Source organism: Pyrus communis, chromosome 11 (assembly GCF_963583255.1).
Source record: "Pyrus communis chromosome 11, drPyrComm1.1, whole genome shotgun sequence".
Taxonomy (NCBI): Eukaryota; Viridiplantae; Streptophyta; class Magnoliopsida; order Rosales; family Rosaceae; genus Pyrus; species Pyrus communis.
The window spans coordinates 8,042,102-8,064,188 of record NC_084813.1 but is presented as its reverse complement, the minus strand read 5'-3'; the positions used below and the strand labels follow the sequence as shown (position 1 = coordinate 8,064,188).

General features: G+C 36.9%; 3 protein-coding genes across 5 annotated transcripts; all 3 read right to left on the bottom strand.

The window, feature by feature from the left end:
• Nucleotides 1-444: 444 nt before the first annotated feature.
• LOC137707894 (D-glycerate 3-kinase, chloroplastic) lies at nucleotides 445-5,044 on the bottom strand. 2 transcript variants are annotated; one of them, XM_068446829.1, is made up of 12 exons: nucleotides 4,736-5,044; nucleotides 2,562-2,947; nucleotides 2,338-2,417; nucleotides 2,203-2,254; nucleotides 2,088-2,129; nucleotides 1,898-1,976; nucleotides 1,789-1,820; nucleotides 1,626-1,694; nucleotides 1,262-1,336; nucleotides 1,025-1,141; nucleotides 904-954; nucleotides 445-798 (listed from the first exon to the last, which is right to left on the bottom strand). In XM_068446829.1, exons 1-12 carry the CDS (start codon nucleotides 4,965-4,967, stop codon nucleotides 655-657), a joined length of 1,359 nt encoding a protein of 452 aa, XP_068302930.1. In that variant the 5' UTR covers nucleotides 4,968-5,044; the 3' UTR covers nucleotides 445-654. The 2 variants fall into 2 exon arrangements, with proteins under 2 accessions (XP_068302930.1, XP_068302931.1); XM_068446830.1 differs by having other exon boundaries at nucleotides 2,562-2,996; nucleotides 4,736-4,865.
• A 5,416-nt stretch (nucleotides 5,045-10,460) lies between these two features.
• On the bottom strand, nucleotides 10,461-11,114 carry LOC137708964 (uncharacterized). Its single transcript, XM_068448119.1, has 2 exons — nucleotides 10,842-11,114; nucleotides 10,461-10,739 (listed from the first exon to the last, which is right to left on the bottom strand). The coding sequence occupies exons 1-2, from the start codon at nucleotides 11,112-11,114 to the stop codon at nucleotides 10,461-10,463; spliced, it is 552 nt and encodes a 183-aa protein (XP_068304220.1).
• Nucleotides 11,115-13,969: 2,855 nt separating this feature from the next.
• On the bottom strand, nucleotides 13,970-21,732 carry LOC137708888 (cyclin-A2-4-like). Of its 2 annotated transcripts, none has more exons than XM_068448049.1 (11): nucleotides 21,519-21,732; nucleotides 19,853-20,207; nucleotides 19,241-19,496; nucleotides 18,391-18,527; nucleotides 17,332-17,424; nucleotides 16,321-16,454; nucleotides 15,600-15,675; nucleotides 15,028-15,138; nucleotides 14,764-14,913; nucleotides 14,540-14,674; nucleotides 13,970-14,417 (listed from the first exon to the last, which is right to left on the bottom strand). In XM_068448049.1, the coding sequence occupies exons 2-11, from the start codon at nucleotides 20,147-20,149 to the stop codon at nucleotides 14,364-14,366; spliced, it is 1,443 nt and encodes a 480-aa protein (XP_068304150.1). In that variant the 5' UTR covers nucleotides 20,150-20,207; nucleotides 21,519-21,732; the 3' UTR covers nucleotides 13,970-14,363. The 2 variants fall into 2 exon arrangements, with proteins under 2 accessions (XP_068304150.1, XP_068304151.1); XM_068448050.1 differs by having other exon boundaries at nucleotides 18,391-18,524.
• Nucleotides 21,733-22,087: the final 355 nt, after the last annotated feature.

Here is a 22,087-nt window from a genome sequence, read left to right as displayed (position 1 = left end):
GAAACCAGTGGGAAGAAACGCACTAGCATCTGTGCCATCAAAGACACCCTAAAGGAAGGAGGTGGTGTAAACACCCGAGCCGAAGCTCTGAACACCTTCAGAGAGATCTGCGAGAAATCGCGTTGTAATTGCAAAAAATTGAATTGAGAATAAGCGGGTGATGAACCGAATTGTTGGATCAATGAAAGATGAAGCCGATTGAAAGAAAGATATGAAGTGGATTAGGGCAAATCGTGTAGGTGGAAGGAAGGGGGGGGGGGGGGGGGGGGCGAATGAAAATAGGGACTGGGCACAGTGACAGATGCAGAAGGGGTTGTAGGAAAATAACGACCGAACCAAAAGGCAGGGGAAAACAGAAGCTGTCGGAGAGGCAAAGAAAACGGAAGAAGAAAAGGGAGGAGAAGAGGACTACGGCTGGCGGCTAGACGGGGTAGCGACACAAGATTTTGAACAAGCAAGCAGCGAATCCTTTACAAGTTTTATTACCAATTTGCCAAATGGATACTGGCGGGAATTGTAATTGCACAATATTTCTTTACATTGAAATGTTTTTCATTACATGATGCTTCTGTAAGACCAGCCACCCCTACCAAATGACATCTCCAATAAATCAAAATTGGGATTCAATGGATCTCATCTCTCAAACTATTTCACCTAGTTACCAAGGATAGGGTTCCTTCCCTCATCGATTTCCACGACAATGAGGTGCTTTGGGTCCGACCCTTCTGGTCCTTCAGAGTAAAGGGTGGGAAGGTAGGCATTGTACGCTGGCAAGTATCGCGAAACAAAGTCTTTTACCTGCAAAATCGAGCTCTCAGAAAGAAAACATCAGTTTCAGGTTATGGAACCGACTGCAGATTCTGAAGACAGCTTATAAGATACAAATATAGATAGACTGGCAACCTCATCATCGGACATTCCCGGATTCCCTGCCTCTCTCATGGCAATCTCAGCCTGCAAGTTTGGGGCAACACTAGTAAATTAAAAAATCACAGTAGAAAAAAGAACTTAAAGAACAGGTAACCTGCAAACGCCACTGGTAGACACAGCTCGGGTCCTTGATCTTGATAATTATCCATGCTTTAATGAACTTGTACCATGCATCATAATACGCTTCAAGATTTTTATTTACCGTCTCTAGCTGTTTAGTGGAAATTTAAATTTAAGAACCGTCTTTAGTATACTGAAAACCGCTGATGAAGTTTGTGCACAGCACAAGTAATATCAACAAAGCCAATCAAAATATTTTCTGTTTTCTAACCTGTGAATCAACTGCTTTGACAACTTCCATGGGAAGGGGTTTGAAACCAAGCATCCAACCTTCAAAGAGAACAGCCTACATGCCCAGCCAAAACCCAAATAAATTGCAAGGTGAATAATGCTATTCTATAAAAAACCGACCGATACCACCTAATGATTACCTTTGGATTGACCTATTTATTTCACATCCAAACCCTAATTATTACTTCTGAAAAACACTTCAACATAGCATTTATCTGCCCCTGATTCTTGATATGTTCAAACATCTATCTTCATACAATCAGGTAGCTATATGGGCGATACAATTTGCATCAACTTAAGCCACTGACTGCGAGATATAACGAAAAATCCTCTTAAAGACTTACTGTAAGTGGCCCTTCAACCTCTGGCCATGTTGAAGGATCAGCCCTGTCGCCTTTTCCACTGTAAGCAGACTGCAACAGGAAACAAGTTATAAAGAGCCACTTTGCACTAAAATCTGGTTTAGAGAAATAATGAAGAAGGAAAGCAATTTTCTCGGTTGTGCACCTTATCATATCGGGGTAGCTTCATCTTCATACCTGAACAATTTTTTATGTGAATAATTATAAAACAGGCATGCTTCTGTAGCAGAGGAAAATGAATGATGGAGAATCACCTTCTTTACTTAATTTAGTTAGAGCAGACAATGTTTCAACAGAGAATGGAAGATCGTGACTGCCTGCATTTCCACGTAACTACAGAAACAGAAGAACAAGACATGTTATTGCTAAGAAAACGTTTTCAGCTCCTAGTGAATTACAATGTCAACTATCAGTGGAATTACTTGAAAAGGAATTGATTGCTACCTCTAAAAGTGAATTTCCTGGATTTTCTTCTCTTAGTTTAGCCTACAAATAGTACAATATCCCATTAGAAAACAAAAATATAAAGAAAAATGCAACACAAATCCCCCAAACATACCTGACCCTCTGCCGTCAAATAAAAGTCATCAATGGATATTGAGGCAGACTTCCTGAGAATTGAACATACAGTAAGCAAAACCAAATTCCTTTATTTTTCATGAATAATCTGGAGTATCAGTTGTTCATAGCTAACCTGCCCGTGACTTTGAAAAGATAACCAAGAGCAAAGACAAGTGTAGTCTTTCCACAACCTTGTGGTGCACTGAAACCAATCTGCATCACAGACCAAAAATCAGCACCGCACAATGAAACAAAACGAAAATATAAGAATGGCACAAATGAAATCATTGATGTGGCGACCGCTTATCTTAAAGTACAAAAAATGACGGGGGATAATATGAATAGAAAGTGATGTACCACTAGGGGTGGAATATCATCTCCATCTTTGTACAAAGATCTGTGCTGAGATATCTGATCCTCACACCAAAAAAATACCGGAATATAGTAGTGATACAACCTAACTTTCTGAGGCTCGTTCAGATACAATTCATTGAGCTGAAACAGCCGGCACAGGTGCAACCCATATGACAACCACTTGTCAATGGACTCCGCCACTGCTTCTGGGGTCAGACCCAATTTGTCTATCAAAGGACCTGAGCATATAAATTTAAAAAGGTCCTGCACAGAAGAAACTGCTGCAGGCTTCGTAGGAAACACAGAATACAATGGACCCTCCCCACAATCACTGCTGGCAGAATTGTTGTGACGCATGGTATTGTCTTGCATCCAGGAACATCCACTGCCTGCAAGTAGAATCCCGAACATAGAAAGAGGTGAAGACCAATCATGAACCTGCCGACACCATTACAAATTATTTTGCAGTGACAAAATTTCAATTGCAGCATTCAGACCATTTTGCTTGACCCATTAGTCATAATTCACGACGTAAATCTATCTGCCAACCTAAATCCATATACTATTTATTTTCAACGAACAAAAGTTTCTTTCCTTCTAATTTTGTTAAATCAAAGGAAAATAGTACTCTTCAAAACCAAAATAATAAAAAATTTATTCAGAATGTACTACTAACAAAAGATGGCACACAACCATAATTAGGACCTAGAACTAGTACTGCTGTAAGACTAGTTAACTCTCCCAAATCAGCAATTCAACATACAACTGAACAATAAAATAGACAGTAGTTAGGAGATCTTTAGCTTCAATAAGAAGTGTAGTCATATCCTAGTAAGAATTAAGAAAAGCACACTAGAGTCAGTTGAATAACATGGGTAGGGATCATGAGCACATAATCCACCCCAACTAGCTAACGCATACACCTCAATAATCAGTTAAATCCGAGGAAGAGATGGGAACTTTTTTCAAAATTCAGGTTTCAACCAATGGAAGATATAGAATTTTTATAGGAACGCTTGACACAAAATATGGATAAGTGAGGCGGCAATACAAAAACCCAAGTGCAACTAGTTAAACAAGCTCGTTACCCATTAAACTCCACAAAGAGATAAGAGCAGAACTAATAAGCTCAGAAATATATAAAAGTCCATCCAAAGATACAAACTCTTCAAAAGTTGATATGAGCATATCATGACCGAAATCGAAGGAATCCATCCACAAGGCTTTTAATAAATGATGCCTGATCAAACACATTGCAGCAAAATGCTAATATCTTAGACTTACTGTGTTGGAAATTAGACACACTGCACTAAAATGTCAAGGGTAAGCTAGGAAGACCAAAATTTTAAACCAAATTTGCAAACCAAATGATGTGTCACCAATAAGAAATAAACACGTTAATCAACGATTAAGTAATAATCCAATCATCAACAAACACATCATTTGGTTTGTAAATTTGGTTTAAAAAATTTGGTCACCCTAGCATTATCCAAATGCCAATATCTTAGACTTATTGTGTTGGAAACTGGACACACCTTTTCATTGGTGTTGGCTTGCATTCTAATTTTCTTCAATAAACACAGTTTTATTGCAAAAATATCCCAAGTGAAATTTGTTATTTCAAAACTTAAACTGGGCTCAAAATTCTTGTGGAGACTTGGAAAGAGACTTTAAGAAAAGACACAGAGTACTTGAGCTAATGGAAGACAAGGCGCAAAACCGAGCACAGTGGCGTTCTAGTATTCATACAACAGACCTCATTTAGTGGGATAAGGCTTTGTTATTGATGTGTGTCAGTGAAATTAACCTTATGACATGTATGGGCTCCTTTCAGGGTACCCTGGTGTCAGGACGAACACCGGTGGAGTAACCGATTTCTGCCAATCAACCATTCAACAATCCCTTTAAATAACAATGCACTTGTTGATCAATGTTAATTACCCCATCACAAAAGCTAAATAAAACAAAACAACATTATATTGCAAGAATATTTGGTTTTAGTTCTTTATTTGAGAAATTAACAAAGGAGCATCCCATATTCAATTCCAAAAATTGGTAAGTTTTCTTTCACAATCAAAAGCAGAATGATATGAAGGTTACAGGAATCAAATTCACATTGAACAGTAGAAAAAACAGAAGTGAAAAAATGAAATTACATCCGGAAACAGAAAAATTACCAGACTTGGAGAATTGGGAGGGCATTGGAGAGAGCTTGCATGGTGGGTTTGGTCCATTGAGTGAGGAGACAGCTGAGTGGCGATAAGAATGTAATTTACTATTATTAGCATTGGACTTATTATTATTATAATTATTTAAAATATAAAAAGAATTAATATTGGAATTGGAAGCATAGAGAGATGTTGTGGGCGGCCATGGCTGAGATAAGATGTTCACAGCTGCCATCTTCATCGCTCTCTCTCTCTCCCTCTCTCTCTCTCTCTCTCTCTCTCTCCTCCTCTCCCTTTCTCTGTTGATTATGTTTTCTAACCAGAAACCAGTGGTTATGTGGAGTGGAAGCGGGCAAGAATTGCTGAAAAAAATCTTGATTCTGCTAAGGTACTAAAACACCCTTATTTATTACTGTTGTCTCTTTCCTTTTAAGGAGTGGATTGTCTGCCCTCCCATTTCCATACTCTTACCATACTTTCTTGTAATGTGTGGTTACAGTTAAGTCACATCAACATTTTATATTAATTTTTTATAGAAATAATAAAATAAAAAGTAATAAGAATATAAAATGTTGACGTGGCTTAACCGTGACCATACAAACAGGAAAACATGAAAATGGAAGGGCAGACAATCCACCTCCTTCCTTTAAACATACATCTTCAAATTACTACAGCTCACTCTTATTCTTCTTCACTTGTAAACGAGAGATTTTATGTTCGATTCCTGCTAAATTAGACCATATTATTACTAGCGTGAGGCAAAACTCAACCCCATCTCCTTTAATGGTAATATCGTTTATTAAAATAAAATACAATTAAAAAATTTTAAAAATTAAAAAAAGGGCAATTAGCAAATTTCTTTTTTTGGACAAAAAACAAACTTCATTAAGATAAAGGGAGAATTACAAATGTTATAGATGGACCAAGTCCAAACAAAACACAATACCCTTAAAAAACAAAAACAGATAAAAGAGTAAAAAGACCCATGTGTTATAAATATGTCAAAGTTAGAGAGATAACCTTTTAATGGTAGGTGCGAGGCAGATGTAAAATCTCACACTAAAACTATAGCACAAGAGGATAACAAATAAATACGGAGGAATAGATGATGTTATTGATATTTCTTTCGTTCTGTCTGTATATTTCTCTGTATCTTTTGATTGCAGTTGAGTGCTCTATTTATAAAGTAACTCGTATTACTACATTTCAAATTTACAACACACTTTTGACAATATGATATCCTGCATTCCCAAAGTCAGTTTTCAATTTGTTATAGGAATTGACTAGGTGTGTGTGTAGTAATAAACAATGCCAATGTTAAAAACCAATCTATGAGGGCATTGAAAAACTCCACCAAGACACTGTGGGCATTCACTACCCATCAGCATTTTCAACACTCCCCCTTGGATGCCCACATATCAACATCAATTACCTCGTTAAAACCTTGCTTGGAAAAACCCAGTGGGAAAAAACCATAGCGAAGGAAAAAGAGTACAACTTTTCCTGGATTGTTGATATAGTGTTAAGTATGCTTATGTTGTCTCGTTAAAACCTTGATAGGAAAAACCCAACGGGAAAAATCCTAGTCGAAGGAAAAATAGTACAACAAGCATGTATCATGGATGCTCCCCCTGATATGTATCTCCCCCTGATTTCGCATTCTCCGAATTTAGCTATTTGGCAAGTTGACGTAATCCGATACTTTGCACTAACTTCTGAAACGTGCACTTTGGTAGAGATTTGGTGAACAAGTCTGCCAGATTTTCATTTGAACGGATTTGTCTGACTTCAATAACTTTAGCATTCTAAAGCTCATGTGCACTGAAAAACTTTGGAGATATGTGTTTAGTTTTATCGTCCTTGATGAATCATTCCTTCATTTGGGCAACACAGGCTGCATTATCTTCATGGATGACAGTTGGATTGTCTATCTTCGAAGTTAGACCACATGAATTCCGGATATGATGGATCAGTGATCTTAACCAAGAACATTCACGACTTGCTTCATGTAAAGCAAGTATTTCTGAATGATTTGAAGATGTAGCAACTAATGTTTGCTTGATTGAGCGCCATGAGATTAATGTATCTCCATTCTTAAACACATATCCAGTTTGTGAGCGGGCTTTATGCGGATCATAGAGAAAACCAGCATCTGCATATCTAACAAGGACCTGGTTATTTGTGGAGTTCTTTGAGTAGAAGAGACCCATGTCTATTGTCCCACGAAGGTATCGCAATACATCTTTGATACCCTTCCAATGGCGAATTGTTGGAACAGAGTTATACCTTGCTAACAAGTTAACTGAAAAACTATATCTGGTCTAGTACATTGTGCTAAATACAACAAAGCACCTACTGCACTCAGATATGGTACTTCTGGACCAAGGACCAGTTCATCATCTTCTTGTGGACGAAATGGATCTTTCTTAATGTCCAAAGAATGAACGACCATTGGCGTGCTAAGTGGATAAGCCTTGTTCATACCAAATCGCTTTAGAATTTTTTCAAAGTAAGCTGATTGGTGGACCAAAATTCCACTAGCACAATGCTCAATCTGTAGGCCGAGACAAAATTTTGTTTTTCCAAGGTCTTTCATTTTAAATTCGCTTTTCAGATATTCAGCAATTTTATTGAGCTCTTCAAGAGTTCCAACTAGATTCATATCATCAACATATACTGTCACTATAGCGAATCCAGAATTGGATTTCTTAATGAACACACAAGGGCAAATGACATTGTTGATATACCCTTCTTTTATCAAATACTCACTAAGACGATTATACCACATTCGTCCAAATTGTTTTAGCCCATACAATGATCGCCTTAATTTGATCGAGTATACCTTGTGCTTTGTTACTTGTTTCAGGCAACTTAAGTCCTTCTGGGACTTTCATATAGATGTCAGTATCTGATTCTCCATATAGATACGCGGTGATGACATTCATAAGTCGCATGTCGAGTCTTTCTGAAACCACTAAACTTATTAACGGAACATAATTGCGTCCATTACAGGAGAGTATGTCTCCTCATAATCAATTCCAGGTCTTTGAGAAAAGCCTTGTGCAACGAGTCGTGCTTTATATCTTGCAATCTCGTTTTTCTCATTGCGTTTCCTTGTTAATACCCATTTGTAACTCACGGTGTTTACACCAGGCAGGGTTTGGACTACTGGTCCAAAAACATTCCACCTTTCCAAGGAATTTAATTCTGCCTAGATAACATCTTTCCACTTAGGCCAATCCTGTCTCTGTTTGCATTCATGAACAGAGTGGGGCTCAATATCATCACTTAAGATGATTTCAGTGGCTACTGCGAATGCAAACATATCATCGATGATTATTTCATAATGATCCCACAATTCATTTGTACATGCATAATTTATAGAGATTTCTTTACTTTCATGTATTTCTGTCTCTTGAGGGACATGTGTCTCATCAAGGATATTTTCTTTTTCTGGAAGTCCAGAATCATGAATTATGGATTTATCGTTCATTTTCTCTTCCTAAATGATTTTATTTGGATTCAGTTGTGCCCTCGACTTTCTCTTTCGAGGGGCTGAATCTTTAGAACCTAGGGGTCTACCACGCTTCAGGCGTGCATCAAATGAATCATTCGTTGCCACTTTATTTTGTCCAACAGGAACATCAATTCTTGCAGGTGCATTTGCAGCTGGTATATGTGATTTTGTCACTCTCATAACATCATTAAATACATCTGGCATTTGATTGGCAATGCTTTAAAGATGAACGATCCTTCTTACTTCATTTTCACATTGAATGTTGCGAGGATCAAAATGAGACAAGGTGGGAACAACCCATGTCAGCTCTTTCCGTTCTTCTGGAACGATCTTTTCTCCCTCTAACGACGGGAAGACTGTCTCATTAAAGTGACAATCAGCAAAACGACCTGTAAACATATCACCTGTCAAGGGTTCCAAATATCTAATGATGGATGGTGAATCAAAACCCACGTAAATTCCCAGTTTACGCTGAGGTACCATTTTATTACGTTGTGGCGGTGCAATAGGCACATAAACAGCACAACAGAAAACTCATAAATGTGAAATGTTTGGCTGATGTCCAAACACGAGTTGTACTGAGGAGTATTGATGGTTGGCTATAGGTTTCAATCGAACCAATGATGCAGTATGTAAGATGGCATGTCTCCATGCAGAGACTGGCAATTTGGTTTTCATAAGCAGAGTGCGAGCTATTAACTGAAGCCGTTTGATCAATACTTCTGCTAAATCATTTTGAATATGGACATGAGGAACAGGGTGTTCAACATCAATGTCTAATGTCATGCAATAATCATCAAAGGTTTGAGACGTAAATTGACCAGCGTTATCAAGTCGGATTGACTTAATGGGATAATCTGGGAACTATGCTCGTAACTTAATTATTTAAGCAAGAAGTCTCACAAAGGCTACATTCCGAGTAGACAAGAGACAAACATGTGACCATCAAGTAGATGCATCAACCAAAACCATAAAATATCGAAATGATCCACATGATGGTTGAATATGCCCACAAATATCCCCTTGAATTCTTTGCAGAAATGATGGGAATTCAGCATCAACCTTTAGTTGTGATAGTCTAATTACCAACTTCCCTTAAGAACAAGCTTTGCAAGGGTTATCATTTGAGATAGTAATGTGTCTGCTCACTAATGGATGTCCATTAAAGTTGGTAATGATCTTACACATCATGGTGGATTCTGGATGACCCAGACGGTCATGCCAAAGCATGTAAACCTTTGAATCAATGAACTTCTGGTTCATGATAGTATGTGATTCAATTGTCCTTATGTATGTATAATACAATCCACTCGACAAACCACGCAACTTCTCCAATGTACGCTTCTGGGTATCATTAGAGGTAATGCATAGATACTCAACATTTTCTGCACTTTCCGTTTCAATGTGGTATCCATTTAAACGTATATCTTTGAAACTCAACAAATTTCGAGTAGATCGAGTAGCATACAATGCATTCTGTATGGAAAATATTGTTCCATTTGGTAACATAATATGGGCTTTCCCTGAGCCTTCAATTACATCTGAATGTCCTGATATTGTTGTTACCCCTACTCTTGTAAGTATTAAGCTTGAGAAATACTTTCGATCACGAAGTATTGTGTGTGTGGTTGCGCTGTCTGCAAGACAAATATCTTCGCCATTTCTCATATTCTGAGAATAACCACAGTTTTTATTCATGCTCTCTGAGTAAGAGAATCAGAGTTAAAAGCAAGTTATAACAATAAATTTACATGCCATTTTTATTGAATCTGAAATACTATAAGTTCAGCATAATAAAAGTACATCAATGATTCAATCGGACCGGTATACTTCATTTCCCCTTTTCACAATAAAGTCTGGAACATCTAGGTGGGTTGTGCTCAACTACCCTGATAAGTCAAACATTGGATCAGGTATATCCATTGGTCTAGCCTGGTCGAGAAAATTGGTCTCAACACCTTTCTCCTTGAATGAGGCTTAATACAGATCCACCAGATGTTTTAGGGTACGACAAGTACGCGCCCAATGCCCATTACCACCACACCTATGGCAAGCTCCTTCAGAGTTCCTGTGAGCATTGTTCATATGAGTTTTGCCTTTGTGGCGATTCATATTTTTGAAGCTCGGGCCTGAATTATGCTTCGGAACCTGGTTGTGAAACTGAACTCCATGATTCTTGCCTTTTCTGTTCCACCGACCTCGCTTGTGGCCACGTCCTCATTTATGATTATCACCACCAGAGGATGTGGCATTCACTTCGAGGGAATCAGCATTCACTTCTGGGAATGGTGCAGATCCAGTAGGTCGGGAATGATGATTTTTCATCAGGAGCTCATTGTTCTGTTCAACTACTAAGAGCACAAATATCAGCTGGTTGTACTCAGTGTAGCCTCGCGCTCTATACTGCTGCTGCAGGAGCACGTGAGAGGCATGAAATGTGTTAAGAGTCTTTTCCAGCATATTTTCCGCAGTAATAGTATTCCCACAGAGCTTCATCTAAAAGGTAATTCTGAACAACGCAAAATTGTACTCTGCCACTGACTTGAAGTCCTGGATCCTCAGATGAGTCCACTTATAGCGAGCTCTTGGAAGAATCACCGTTGTCTGGTGATTGTATCTGTTTCTCAAGGCATTCCAGAGAGCTAACAGATCTTCAACTGTTAAGTACTCGCTATTTAGCGCCTTATCAAGATGGCGACGAGTGAAAATCATGGTCTTTGCCCGATCTTGAGAATATGAGCTGCTCTCTTCCCTGATGGTATCTCCAAGATTCCCTGCTTCCAGATGGATCTTGGTATCCAATACCCAGGTCAGGTAATTCTTCCCGATAATATCCATGGCAGTAAATTCAAGTTTCGCCAAGTTCGTCATTTTCTTTTCTGAAAAAAAAATGAGATGTGTAAGAATTTGCAATAATATGTATTCCTAAAGGAATATAATGTTAGAACTTCTGGTTCTTACAAATTTTTCATTTTGATCTTCAGGCCAAAATAATAAGCACTTGAAACTTCTGGCTTGAGATTTTCAGGGTGAATGAGGAGGGCGATTGTACTACACCATTCTCATTGAAATAATGCAACATAGAATGGGCGATTATTCCGCACAACTCAAGTAGCAGAAAATTTTAAATACGCAGAGCAGGGTGGGCGATTATACCGCACCACCTAAAATTGCAATAAAATTAAACAGCAGACAAATTTAAATATGTAGGGTAGGGTGGGCGATTATACCGCTCCACCTAAAATTTGCAGTAAAATTAAATATGCAGTCCAAGATAGGCGATGATACTGCACCGTCTTGGATCACAATAAGAATAAATTTGCAGTTCAAGATGGGCGATTGTACCGCACCATCTTGGATTGCAGTAAAATTAACATAAATAAACACTGGGTTAGTAATCAATATCCAAACCAAACAAGAAATCAAAGATGTATGTAACTATTAGGTTGAGAACTAAAAGCAGGCATGGAGCAAACAGTTCGTCGCGAGGGTATACCGCGCAGTTGAGGCAAAGGAAGAAGTTGAACAGTAAAAACCTTAAAGAAAACATTTTTTTTTCTTTCTTTCGTTCGGCGAAAAGAGATGAAAGAATAATTATATTTAGAGACTCATGCTGATAACGTGTTATAAATATGTCAAAGTTAGAGAGATAATATTTTAATGGTAGGTACGAGGTAGATGTAAAATGTCACACTAAAACTATAGTACAAGAGGATAACAAATAAATACGGAGGAATAGATGATGTTATTGATCTTTCTTTCGTTCTGTCTGTATATTTCTCTGTATCTTTTGATTGCAGTCGAGTGCTCTATTTATAGAGCAACTTGTATTACTACATTTGAAATTTACAACACACTTTTGACAATATGATATCCTGCATTCCCAAAGTCAGTTTTCAATTTGTTATGGGAATGGACTAGGTGTGTGTGTAGTCATAAACAATGCCAATGTTAAAAATCAATCTGTGAGGGCATTGAAAAACTCCACCAAGACACTGTGGGCATTCACTACCCATCAGCATTTTCAACACCAAGTAAAAGAAGAGTTACAACCAATATACAATGAGAGGTCCACACAAACTTAAGCCTACCAAGGGCAAGCAACAACAGAAAAACCCTAAACTGAAGCCACGGATCCGTAGCCGCTACTGCCTCATCCCTAACCCCAAACTAAAATCTAGATCTGAGAGTGTTCCGCAAGATCAATCCATTAAGAACCACTTCCATAACCACACTTGCAAAGAAAGTCACCACAAGTAACAAAAGGAGGGGAGGGCAAGGGGTGTGTAAAACACCCTTGTTCCAACGTGAATTGTTCCACCCTTCACCCAAAATTCCGACATGCCAGTTCAGCAGTAGACTGTGGGTGTATAGGCTTATGTCAAGATCGAGTGCAACACTATGAAATCTAATTCATGATTATGGGTTGGAAAAGAGGAGGGGAAGCAAAGGAGAGGAAGGAAAAGCACGGCCAAAGAAGAGGAAGGGAGGAAAACTAAAATACAAAAGGCAGTGAAAACTAATGGAAAACATCGGGGAAGCCGAGGAAGGGGCATGAAGCCAAATCTGAGACAAGCTGAGGGAAAATTGAGAGAAAACTCAATGGAAAATTGAGAAGAGAGAAAAGGAAGAAGAGAAGGAAGGAAGTAGGAGAAAATGATTCAATTAGGAACTGAAGCAGAAAAAAAAATGAAGTAGGGAGGAAATGGCGTTGCCATTGGCACCCAACCAAAGGCTAGGGCTGGCGTTTGTGGTTTTTGTTGTTTGAGTTGAAGGTAGAGAGAAAAAAAGGAAAATCCCATCTTTTTTTTTTATACTTCCCCAACAATTTTTTTTTAAGAAGTGTACTTTACTACCTATTTGACACTTTTATGCTACTTAAAAAATTTGTCACTTCAACTCATTCTTCAACCAATTATTCAAATTTTCTCTCTCTATAAATTATTATTATTTTAAATTCTTTATTAAACTATACTTCTGAATCATTCAACAAAGTAGATGACATTTTATCGCAACGTCGAAAAGCAATCATTCCTATTCTCCTTGGGGCGTGGTTCGACTCCACCAATCTCCCTCCTCCCTTTACAATGAAAAATTGAACTTCCTAACACTATCGTTTATAAAATTAAAAAAAATTAAAAATAAAAATCTACAAAAAGAGTGCTTTTAAATAAAATATATTGTGGAACCCAACTTACTAACACCGTTGGAGACGTGTGTTTCTTGCATGGCATAGCAATGTAACTTTGCTATCTAATAGTTACCTCCCTTGGAGATACAAAGCTCAACTGTCATCTTATTTTACTTACACCTCCAAGGGTATATACCAATATTATAGATGTGAATTAGGTTAGAGAAATAGCTATTCTAATCCCTCTTAAACAAAACTTCCATTCTTTATTTACCCATTTAAGCCCTATATTTTGGATGGAAGTTCAAACAATATTATCCAAAGTGACCATTATTTCATATTGTGATAAATTCAAGAATTAATACTCACAAACTTTCAACTAGAAATCAATACTCTAAGTGAGCAAAGTCCGACGACCAATGCACTTTGAATCAAACATAAAGGTTTAATTTGATTTATATCCTTTTTAATGCGAGTATTGGAGAGTGGTAGCTGACCACAAATCCAAGTCAATCTCATTAGGCTTATGTAAGACTATTAGTTCTGATCATGCAACAAGGAAACTTGCATTCAAACAAAAATATGGTTCATTAGATTAACAGCTTTGGCTGCATAAGTTACATCTCATTAATTAATTAGGGTCCTGAAAAACTTTACAACTTAATTAAACCGAGGACAACCTGATTACGCGCTGGATTAAACTGAACTCAACATAACGACGACGACTATTAACAATTCATGTAACCAAGTTTCATACTTAAGTGGCCAGACAACCCTAGTTCACTTGTAGCACAGACCCAGGTCGGAAAATCTATGAACAAGAAGTAAGAAATTGGATAAAAGAACGTAAACAGCACGAAGAGGGGATAAGATGGCACGTCTAGGTCTAGCACAACCTCTTGGAGTGTGATTGAAAAAAAACCCCAGGAAACTTCTGTCCGGAAAGTGTACATGTCACAGTCTCTGTTAGCTCTCCCTTAAAATCATCTTCAAAATAGCGTTTCAAGGAGTTTCGGGGATGACAAACCCGCCACAGATTTGTACTGCCGTAACAAAAACCACATCATTAGTCAAAACTCACATAACGTTCCAAGTCTGGTGTAACGAAAATTCATAAGGAGTTTAGAAGCGTTAGCAGTTGTTTCAAATTTGTGCTATTTGATACCTTTTGGTGTCTATACTTCATGCGCACGGCACTCAGAGGACAACCACTAGTGTTCAACTGTAATTCTTGCAAAGCAAGAACTGTGATCTTCAAATCCAATGGCTTGTAACGGGTATAGTATTCGAGTATTGGATTCTGTTGGAGTTACACAACAGAAGTCACATTTCCGGTATATATTCAACATGCTGGAGGAAATAATGATACTGGAAGGGAGAAAGACAAACCCATGGGTGGCTGGACTGATCTAAGGTCCATTTGGAAAGAAAAACAGCTGATGCAGCAATGACAGATGGAAGGAAATTCAAGAAGCTATAGTCGACCAAAGTTAGTTCAGCAAGATAATTGGCCAAGTACTCCAGTTCAAGGCTAGGACTCTGCAAAAAATTTATGATTCAATACGTACGTCTTTCTACAAATCAAAGGTCAATAAATAAAAAGCATGGCATCTGTAACCCAAGGCCAAAAGCAACTTTAACTAATCACGGTACCTTATAAGAAGCTTGTGCTGCTCGAAGAAATCTCCTGAGGAACGTTTTTGTAGTTGGTGCAAAAAGTTGAAAACCAAAATACTTCAGTACTTGACTCTCCATTTTCAGTACCTGCAATGTTTCTTTTTTTTTTTAGGAATGCAATGAAAGAATTTTAATAGGGTAGAATAAACCTGAAGCCTAAAAACCCTTAAGGATTTAACTACAAAATAAACACATGCAAGTCCTGCCACAGGTTTTCGGTTTTCAGTATAAAAAGAGAGGGAGGGTCAGGGTTAAAGATTTTTCTCATAAACTTCAGACGTCTGACATGGAAATAAAAGGCATCCTGCCTTCTCCCCATGTATAGCAGGGACAAAAGGATATTAGAAAATGAAATTACCAGCTGTAAAGTTGCGCGATCCTACAAGATCATTTTCATCTCATCTATTTATGTGCAGAGGCAGACATTATACTACTTTAGGAGCATCCCCTAGCAAGCATTTCCTCATTCGGAAGAGGGTTTTCCTCATCAGTATATAAATTCTTGTAATTTAACCTGTCTATTGGAGTAAGAACGGACAATGACATACCTCCTCTCTCGAGTAAGTGTTGTCTGTCATGAAACAAAGTTCCTCAACACGTGGTGCACAAATTTCTTCATATTTCCTGAATAAGATTAAAATGAGAAGAACCACATCTGCTATCTCAATAAACAACATTTGATAGATATTATGTCTGCGAAATTAATTTGAATGAACCCTTTGAAACTCAGTATTATACAATCACTTGCAAGAGATTCATAACTAAATCAATTTATCGTATTAGTCTACAAATCTTCTACAGTTATAGAATAATCTTTATTGTGTCGGTGCATATTTCATCCAACATATATTTCCCTTGCCGTTGCCGCACAAGGCATTTGAATGAACCTTATGAAACTTCGTATTAAACAACCATCATGCAGTATTTTGGTTAAGGTTTCTTGTTTCCCATCTAATGGTCCTTGGTTGAAATGGAAGAGGTAAATTGAAGAAAACCAACAACATCAAACATGTTGGACAAATAAACTCCTTCCGACTTCTGAGTGACCAAGGATCTAAAAATACCAACAACATTGATCATTCACTTTTTAATACAACCAGTTGAGAGACAATTTTGGAAAATTTTAGGTTTCCATATTTTTGACTGCTAAGATTAGGACTTACAGATAACAGTGATTGCATAAAATAAAAACACAATTATAAAGAATCGTAAGTTGTAACAAGATATTGCAGTTAACTCTGCTATAGGTAATTAGGCATGAATACTTACGAGGCAATCAGCAAGCAAGTGATGCCAAGCAATTGAAGTCTATTCCTTTCAATATAATTGTGACAGAGAAACCAATCGATGAGATAAACTGTGAGGTAAAGCGTATCTGGCACCACCTTATATTCCTCTGACACCTGAAACCATTATCGTTTTGTCAAATTAACTCTATTAGTATTCACACGCTTTATATAAAGCATAATACATCATTATAGCATTGAATAAAAAATAAGATGCATTCATGTTCACGGCTATGTTCTGTAATGGAATAGGAGCTTCATATAAGACTTATTGTGCAAGCTGTATGCAAATGTTGCTAAACAAGTCGTGAGTGAACAAAAGTTACAGTACAAAATGCAAAAGACATAACAATCTTATAAGCAGGATAGCAATATCAGGTAAACGCAAATGCAATGCCATCTCCTTTACTAATAGTGAGCATTTCATAACATGAAAGTGAAATCATGGGCATTGTAAGGAAGCGTTTACTTTAGAGAACAAAAATAAGACAAAGCTATATTGTAAAATAAATAGATAACAGATTTTTTAATTTAAATTCCTCAGTTACCTTCCAGTAATACACAAGGCAATTACTGAGTCAACAACTTGCACTGTATGGACCAGGAAACTGCTTATTGTTGATCAATCGGGAGTAAGGGTTATATAAATGCCATTGATATACTACTCGATTCTTTACATACCAATTTGATAAAGGCACAATGTGGGACAAATTTCAGAGCAAGATACAAAGCTTTTACCAAGAATAACTTGCGTTCCGTGAAGATTGAAAATTCAAGTTCAGTCCATCAACGATAAATTTGAAAATATCCATTATGAATTAATTCTATATAGTACTAAATGATAGCAATATCTTCACTAATATAACTCGAAATTAATTGTAGACGGTAGCATGAACTAGCTGCCTAAACTGCAACCACTATTTTCATGTCAGATAAATGAGCTATGTAGACTATCAATAAAAAATAAAAAAAACCAGATAAAGGACCATCGAACCTCTACAAGCCAATCAATTAAAATCCCCCTCATAGTTTTGGTGATATCTTGCTGTATAGTTTCCATAAAACCAGCATATGGCCTTCTTTCAAGCTGTCAAAAATAAAATTTAGTTTTCCAGATAGAAAGATGGAAGCTCAAAGGCACCAGCACTGAGTGCTATGTTGGAAACAAAACGAGAGCAAAAGATCACATGCATTTTAATAGGTTTGTGACCTTTCCTTGTGCCAAGAATTGCACGAAGTCAAATAGCACTGTAGCTTAGCACAGCACTGCATTATAATCAACCAATTATGTTTCTAATTTGTTAAAGCTTATGAACTAATATATACCAGAACACACCGTCATATGACAAAAGGCTTAGACAATCTAAAAAATAATAGCTTCAAAATGGTTTATTTTCTTAAGTGCCACCTCCTTTAAGAGAATCTTTTGTTCCTTTAAAAATATGTGATATATACAACTTCACTTCATGATACAGGTTAATGTATTTTATGCAATAAAGGCTGTCCACCTGAGTAATATATCAGAATTCGGCAGCTGGTATAAGGAACAAAAGTTTGTTTTACATGTTTCGTACTAAAGATGAAATTGTAACCTATGCCACTTGAATGTTCTCTTCCAACAACATCTATAAATAGTTTTCATTTTGTTATCAAAAGATTCTATCTCAAAGGAAAATTTCCGGTTATTTTCATTGCACAGTATGGAAAGGAACCATCTTTAATATCCTTTATGGCTTATCTATTAACCTGTACTAGGCAATCAACAAAACAATGTTCTAATGAAGATAGGAGGCTAAATAATACAGCTTGCCGGAAATCATGTATCAGAATTTCAGATGAGTCTTAAGTATCACTACATCATTGCGGTTTGAGGCCATTATGCTTGTTAAGCTAGATAATTCAATGTGTCTTAAGTATCACTACATCTTGTCCATAAATGTGTAGCTTTGGTATCCAATTGATAAATTAATCACTGTAATGCATACATATTTAAAATACTGGTGCTCCTAAAAAGGGACTGCCGTACATATAAAAAAGCATCAACGGCACAAACCTCTGCAACAGATAAATGGTTATAGATGTCAGGGGCATAGAGGCTACACAATAGAGGGTCCTTGTAATCCGCATCAATGTTAACAATATGCTGGTTGCCTGATGTTACCATGTCCGCTGAAAGACTACCATTATCTGCTGCAACAATACAATACTAAAGGTCACAAACTACTGAATACTAAAGCCACAGAAGATCCTAAAAAGAAACATTATCATCTGGCATCTAGTACTCAAGTAGCTCAGAAAATCATTGTATTGCATTGACATGGATCAACTGTCTTCAGAAGTACAAAGGGTCATATAATGTCACGACACGGTGAAGCATACTATTGGAAGGGGAAGATTTATATAGTAATTTGTGAATCATGTTGAACCACAACTTCTTTCTCATCATTATCCAATAACTAGTTTAATGTAATTCTCAAGGACAACAACTATCATGAACATAACCAGTACACCATCAAACCTTCCAGTCTATATTTGTTCAAACTTTTAGAGTTGGATTGAGTTTACAGAAAACATGATTATGTTCTATTGTAGTGGTTAGTGCATATGACCTCATTGCTAATAGGAGAAATGAATGAAACCTCCTCAGATAAAACCTTCCAAGCTCATATAGCCCTTGAGCTCTGCAGTATATAACAACTACTGAATTATGGTAATTACAGCTAATCAGCAAAGTGATGTCTAATCATGCTATTTATCAGCCTATTATCCTTTGTACATTAAGTGAAATGGAAATACATTGATATATATAAACTCCTATGTAGTGTTACTCTTTTGTCGCATTTCAACTCAAGCTTGCATTGATTTGTCATGTTTGGAGGAGAGAAAATTAAAGAGATGCAAACCTTTATACGCAGGGCTTTGGAACTTTGGATTCACTCCAGAACTCTGATTCTCCAACTGACTAACATCTTTCACATCCTTAGTTGGCCGCACAAGTATGTTGCCATCTTCCACATTGATTGAGCGGCAAAATTCATCTGATTTAATTTCTGGTTTTACTGTTCCCTGGACAACATTGGTTTTTGAATCTACAGCAACAGAAGGGGCCATTTCCGTCAGCTTTGCATGACCCTTTTTAGCTGGCTTACTCTTTTTAGCCTGCATTAATTAGAGGCAGAACTCAGATTTTTGAGGGATAAAAAAATAAAAAAATAAAAAAGGTAAAGTTCATGATGTGAATATATAGACATATATGCCTACAAAACTTTGCTACAAGGAAGATACTGAGAAATGGAAATTATAATCTGGAAATGGTCCTTCAAGCGAACTAATACCATGAAAAATCTAAAGAATTGCGAGTCGTCTCTTTCCCTCAGTCTTGTAAAATTATTAACATTCAGGCAACTAAATTAGCAGTACACTAACATAGACCAAGCATTTATTGTATTCACTCAACATTTATGAGGAAACCTGACTACTTATTATGGACAAAATCTAACTAACAAGCAATTGACCTGAATTTTAGTTGCATTGATGCAGTTTCCATATGAAGGTTTACAGAGAGCGTTGGTCACATCTTGAAGTACTGCCCTCCTCTTGTGTTGGATGCATGCATTACCAGCAGCTTTTGTATTATTCTCATCCGTGGCAGATCTCTTTGAATTTGTTCGCAAAGCCTGCTTCTGACTCTGTTGTGTGGGTGGTTTTGGTGGGGGAATATGTCCAGATGCATGAAGTGCAGCAGCTCGAGCACGTGTTATTCTACCAGAAAGCTCCCTAACATTTGCAGTGACCATATTTTCTCTCTTCATGTTTGCAGAGTTGAGAGAGAAACAGCTCACCACATCAAATGGAACCAATCAGTGTGACCTGCAATAAAACCAGGGCCAAGTAAATTCAAGAAGAAGTGGAGTAATTAGTACAAGACTACCACAGACTAACAATTCAAGCAGGAAGTATGACATTTGTAAGGAGATATTAAGAGATACTGCTATGCAATGCATCTCATGAAATTCAAAACCATGATAAGCACGAAAATATGTAAATCAACAGAACTTTTTTTATTTTAGTGCAGTAGAACAGTACACCATGTTGGTGGAAATAAAGTTATTCGTACAAAAATGCATAAAATTTGAATCTGATACAAACATGAAATATAGCTAATCATACGGTACACAAGATCCCGTCCGTATCAGGATATAAGAAATATTTGAATGATGATCAATGATCATAGAAGTCAAAGTCCCAAATGATCTTTCTACGTAGTCCCAAAGTGCCAAATTACATGGATAATTATTAAATTAACCATTTTTGTCATAAAGTGCAGATCAATGGAAAATATTGATTCAGCTTATACCCAAATATATGTGTGTGTGTGTGTGTGTGTATTCAAGTTTCAAATGATAAACATGTTGAGCAAACTTTGGAAAAGCATCATGCCAAGATTTTTTCCGAAAAAACGGAAATTTGATGTTCACTGGATTTCATTCAGACTAGTACATTGACCATAATAATCAAAAGTATGAATGAAATGCAAGGAAAATCCAGAGACAAGCATGAATATATAGCTAAAAATTATTCAGCCAGTAAATTCGTTTTCAAGGAGACAAACTACAATCTGGAATTTTCAAATTTCAGCTACTCAGATCAGATAGAAGTGGGATTAAAAAACATAAAAGGACTGAAAAACTGAGCTCATTTGCTTTTTTACCCACAAATTCACAGCAATCAAGCAAAAGCATCGAGCTGTCTTGCAGTTCCAAATAAAATCATTTTTTGCTATGAACCCAATTTTTAAAATTTCAGGATCTCTAAATTTGACACCTTGACCCGTTTGATCCCCAAGAAAATGGGAGAACACAAAAGAAAATGTGAGCCAAGTTGGAAATTTCTTCTTTTCTTATACAAAAAACCAAATAGAAGAAGTAAAACCCAGCTTCTGTTAAGTGGAAATTTTCATCAAACAAGAAAAATTAAAGAAAGAAAGAGTCGTGAAACATTGATTTATTTCCTTTTTCTTTCCCACATTTTCTCACTAACCGAACATACATTGGTCGCACAGAACAATGTCAAACGACCCAAAACTCGAAGAATTTCAAAAAATGCAAACAAACCCTGAAACCCTAATCGATTCATCTCCAGAACAAAACAAAAAATTGAGGAAACCCCTGAATTACATACATAGATTTTGATGTGTATAGACACACATATTGCATTGTTGGGCTGAAGATTGACCTGAAGGAATGAATCTCTCTCTCTCCCCTAAATACTCCAAAGGCCTCCAAGGAGAGGTGGAGAGAGAAAGCTCTGAGCTTTAGAGAGAGAGAGAGAGAGAGTGGAAGAGTGAGCGGGATTGGGCACAATTTGAAAATCTGACACAGAAGCAAAGTGGAGGTTGTTGTTGCTGCTGGTTAATAATGTTTAATGGAAAAATTAAATTGGAAAATGAAAACTGATTTAATAGTAAATAAATATATTTAAAATTAATAATATTGTCCGCAAAGGGTTTTGACTGGTTTGACTGCAAAAGGTTAAAAGACAGTTCATTGAGTGTGTGGCTTAGCTTTGTTTTTTTTATTTTTTTTATTTTGATTTAGTTGAGATTTACGCCTTGTATGGTTGAGAATCATCTGGTAGTTTTTTGTGGTGAGATTTCAAATTTTAATTGCTGTTAGAAATTATTCAATTTCAATTTACCATTAAGCTGTTGGAACTTGGAAGACATATTTTCACTTGGTAAAAGTTGACTT

Excerpts from the sequence above, each read along its gene's own strand:
- LOC137707894 (XM_068446829.1), bottom strand. The coding sequence starts at position 4,967 with ATGAAGATGGCAGCTGTGAACATCTTATCTCAGCCATGGCCGCCCACA. Across the intron at positions 2,948-4,735 it reads CTCCCAATTCTCCAAGTCTG|GCAGTGGATGTTCCTGGATG; the intron begins GTAATTTTTCTG and ends TTCTACTTGCAG. Across the intron at positions 1,695-1,788 it reads AGCTACCCCGATATGATAAG|TCTGCTTACAGTGGAAAAGG; the intron begins GTGCACAACCGA and ends TTCCTGTTGCAG.
- LOC137708964 (XM_068448119.1), bottom strand. The coding sequence starts at position 11,114 with ATGACGAACTTGGCGAAACTTGAATTTACTGCCATGGATATTATCGGG. Across the intron at positions 10,740-10,841 it reads GATACAATCACCAGACAACG|ATGAAGCTCTGTGGGAATAC; the intron begins GTGATTCTTCCA and ends ATTACCTTTTAG.
- LOC137708888 (XM_068448049.1), bottom strand. The coding sequence starts at position 20,149 with ATGAAGAGAGAAAATATGGTCACTGCAAATGTTAGGGAGCTTTCTGGT. Across the intron at positions 18,528-19,240 it reads CCAAAGCCCTGCGTATAAAG|CAGATAATGGTAGTCTTTCA; the intron begins GTTTGCATCTCT and ends GTATTGTTGCAG. Across the intron at positions 17,425-18,390 it reads ACCATTTATCTGTTGCAGAG|CTTGAAAGAAGGCCATATGC; the intron begins GTTTGTGCCGTT and ends TATTTTTGACAG.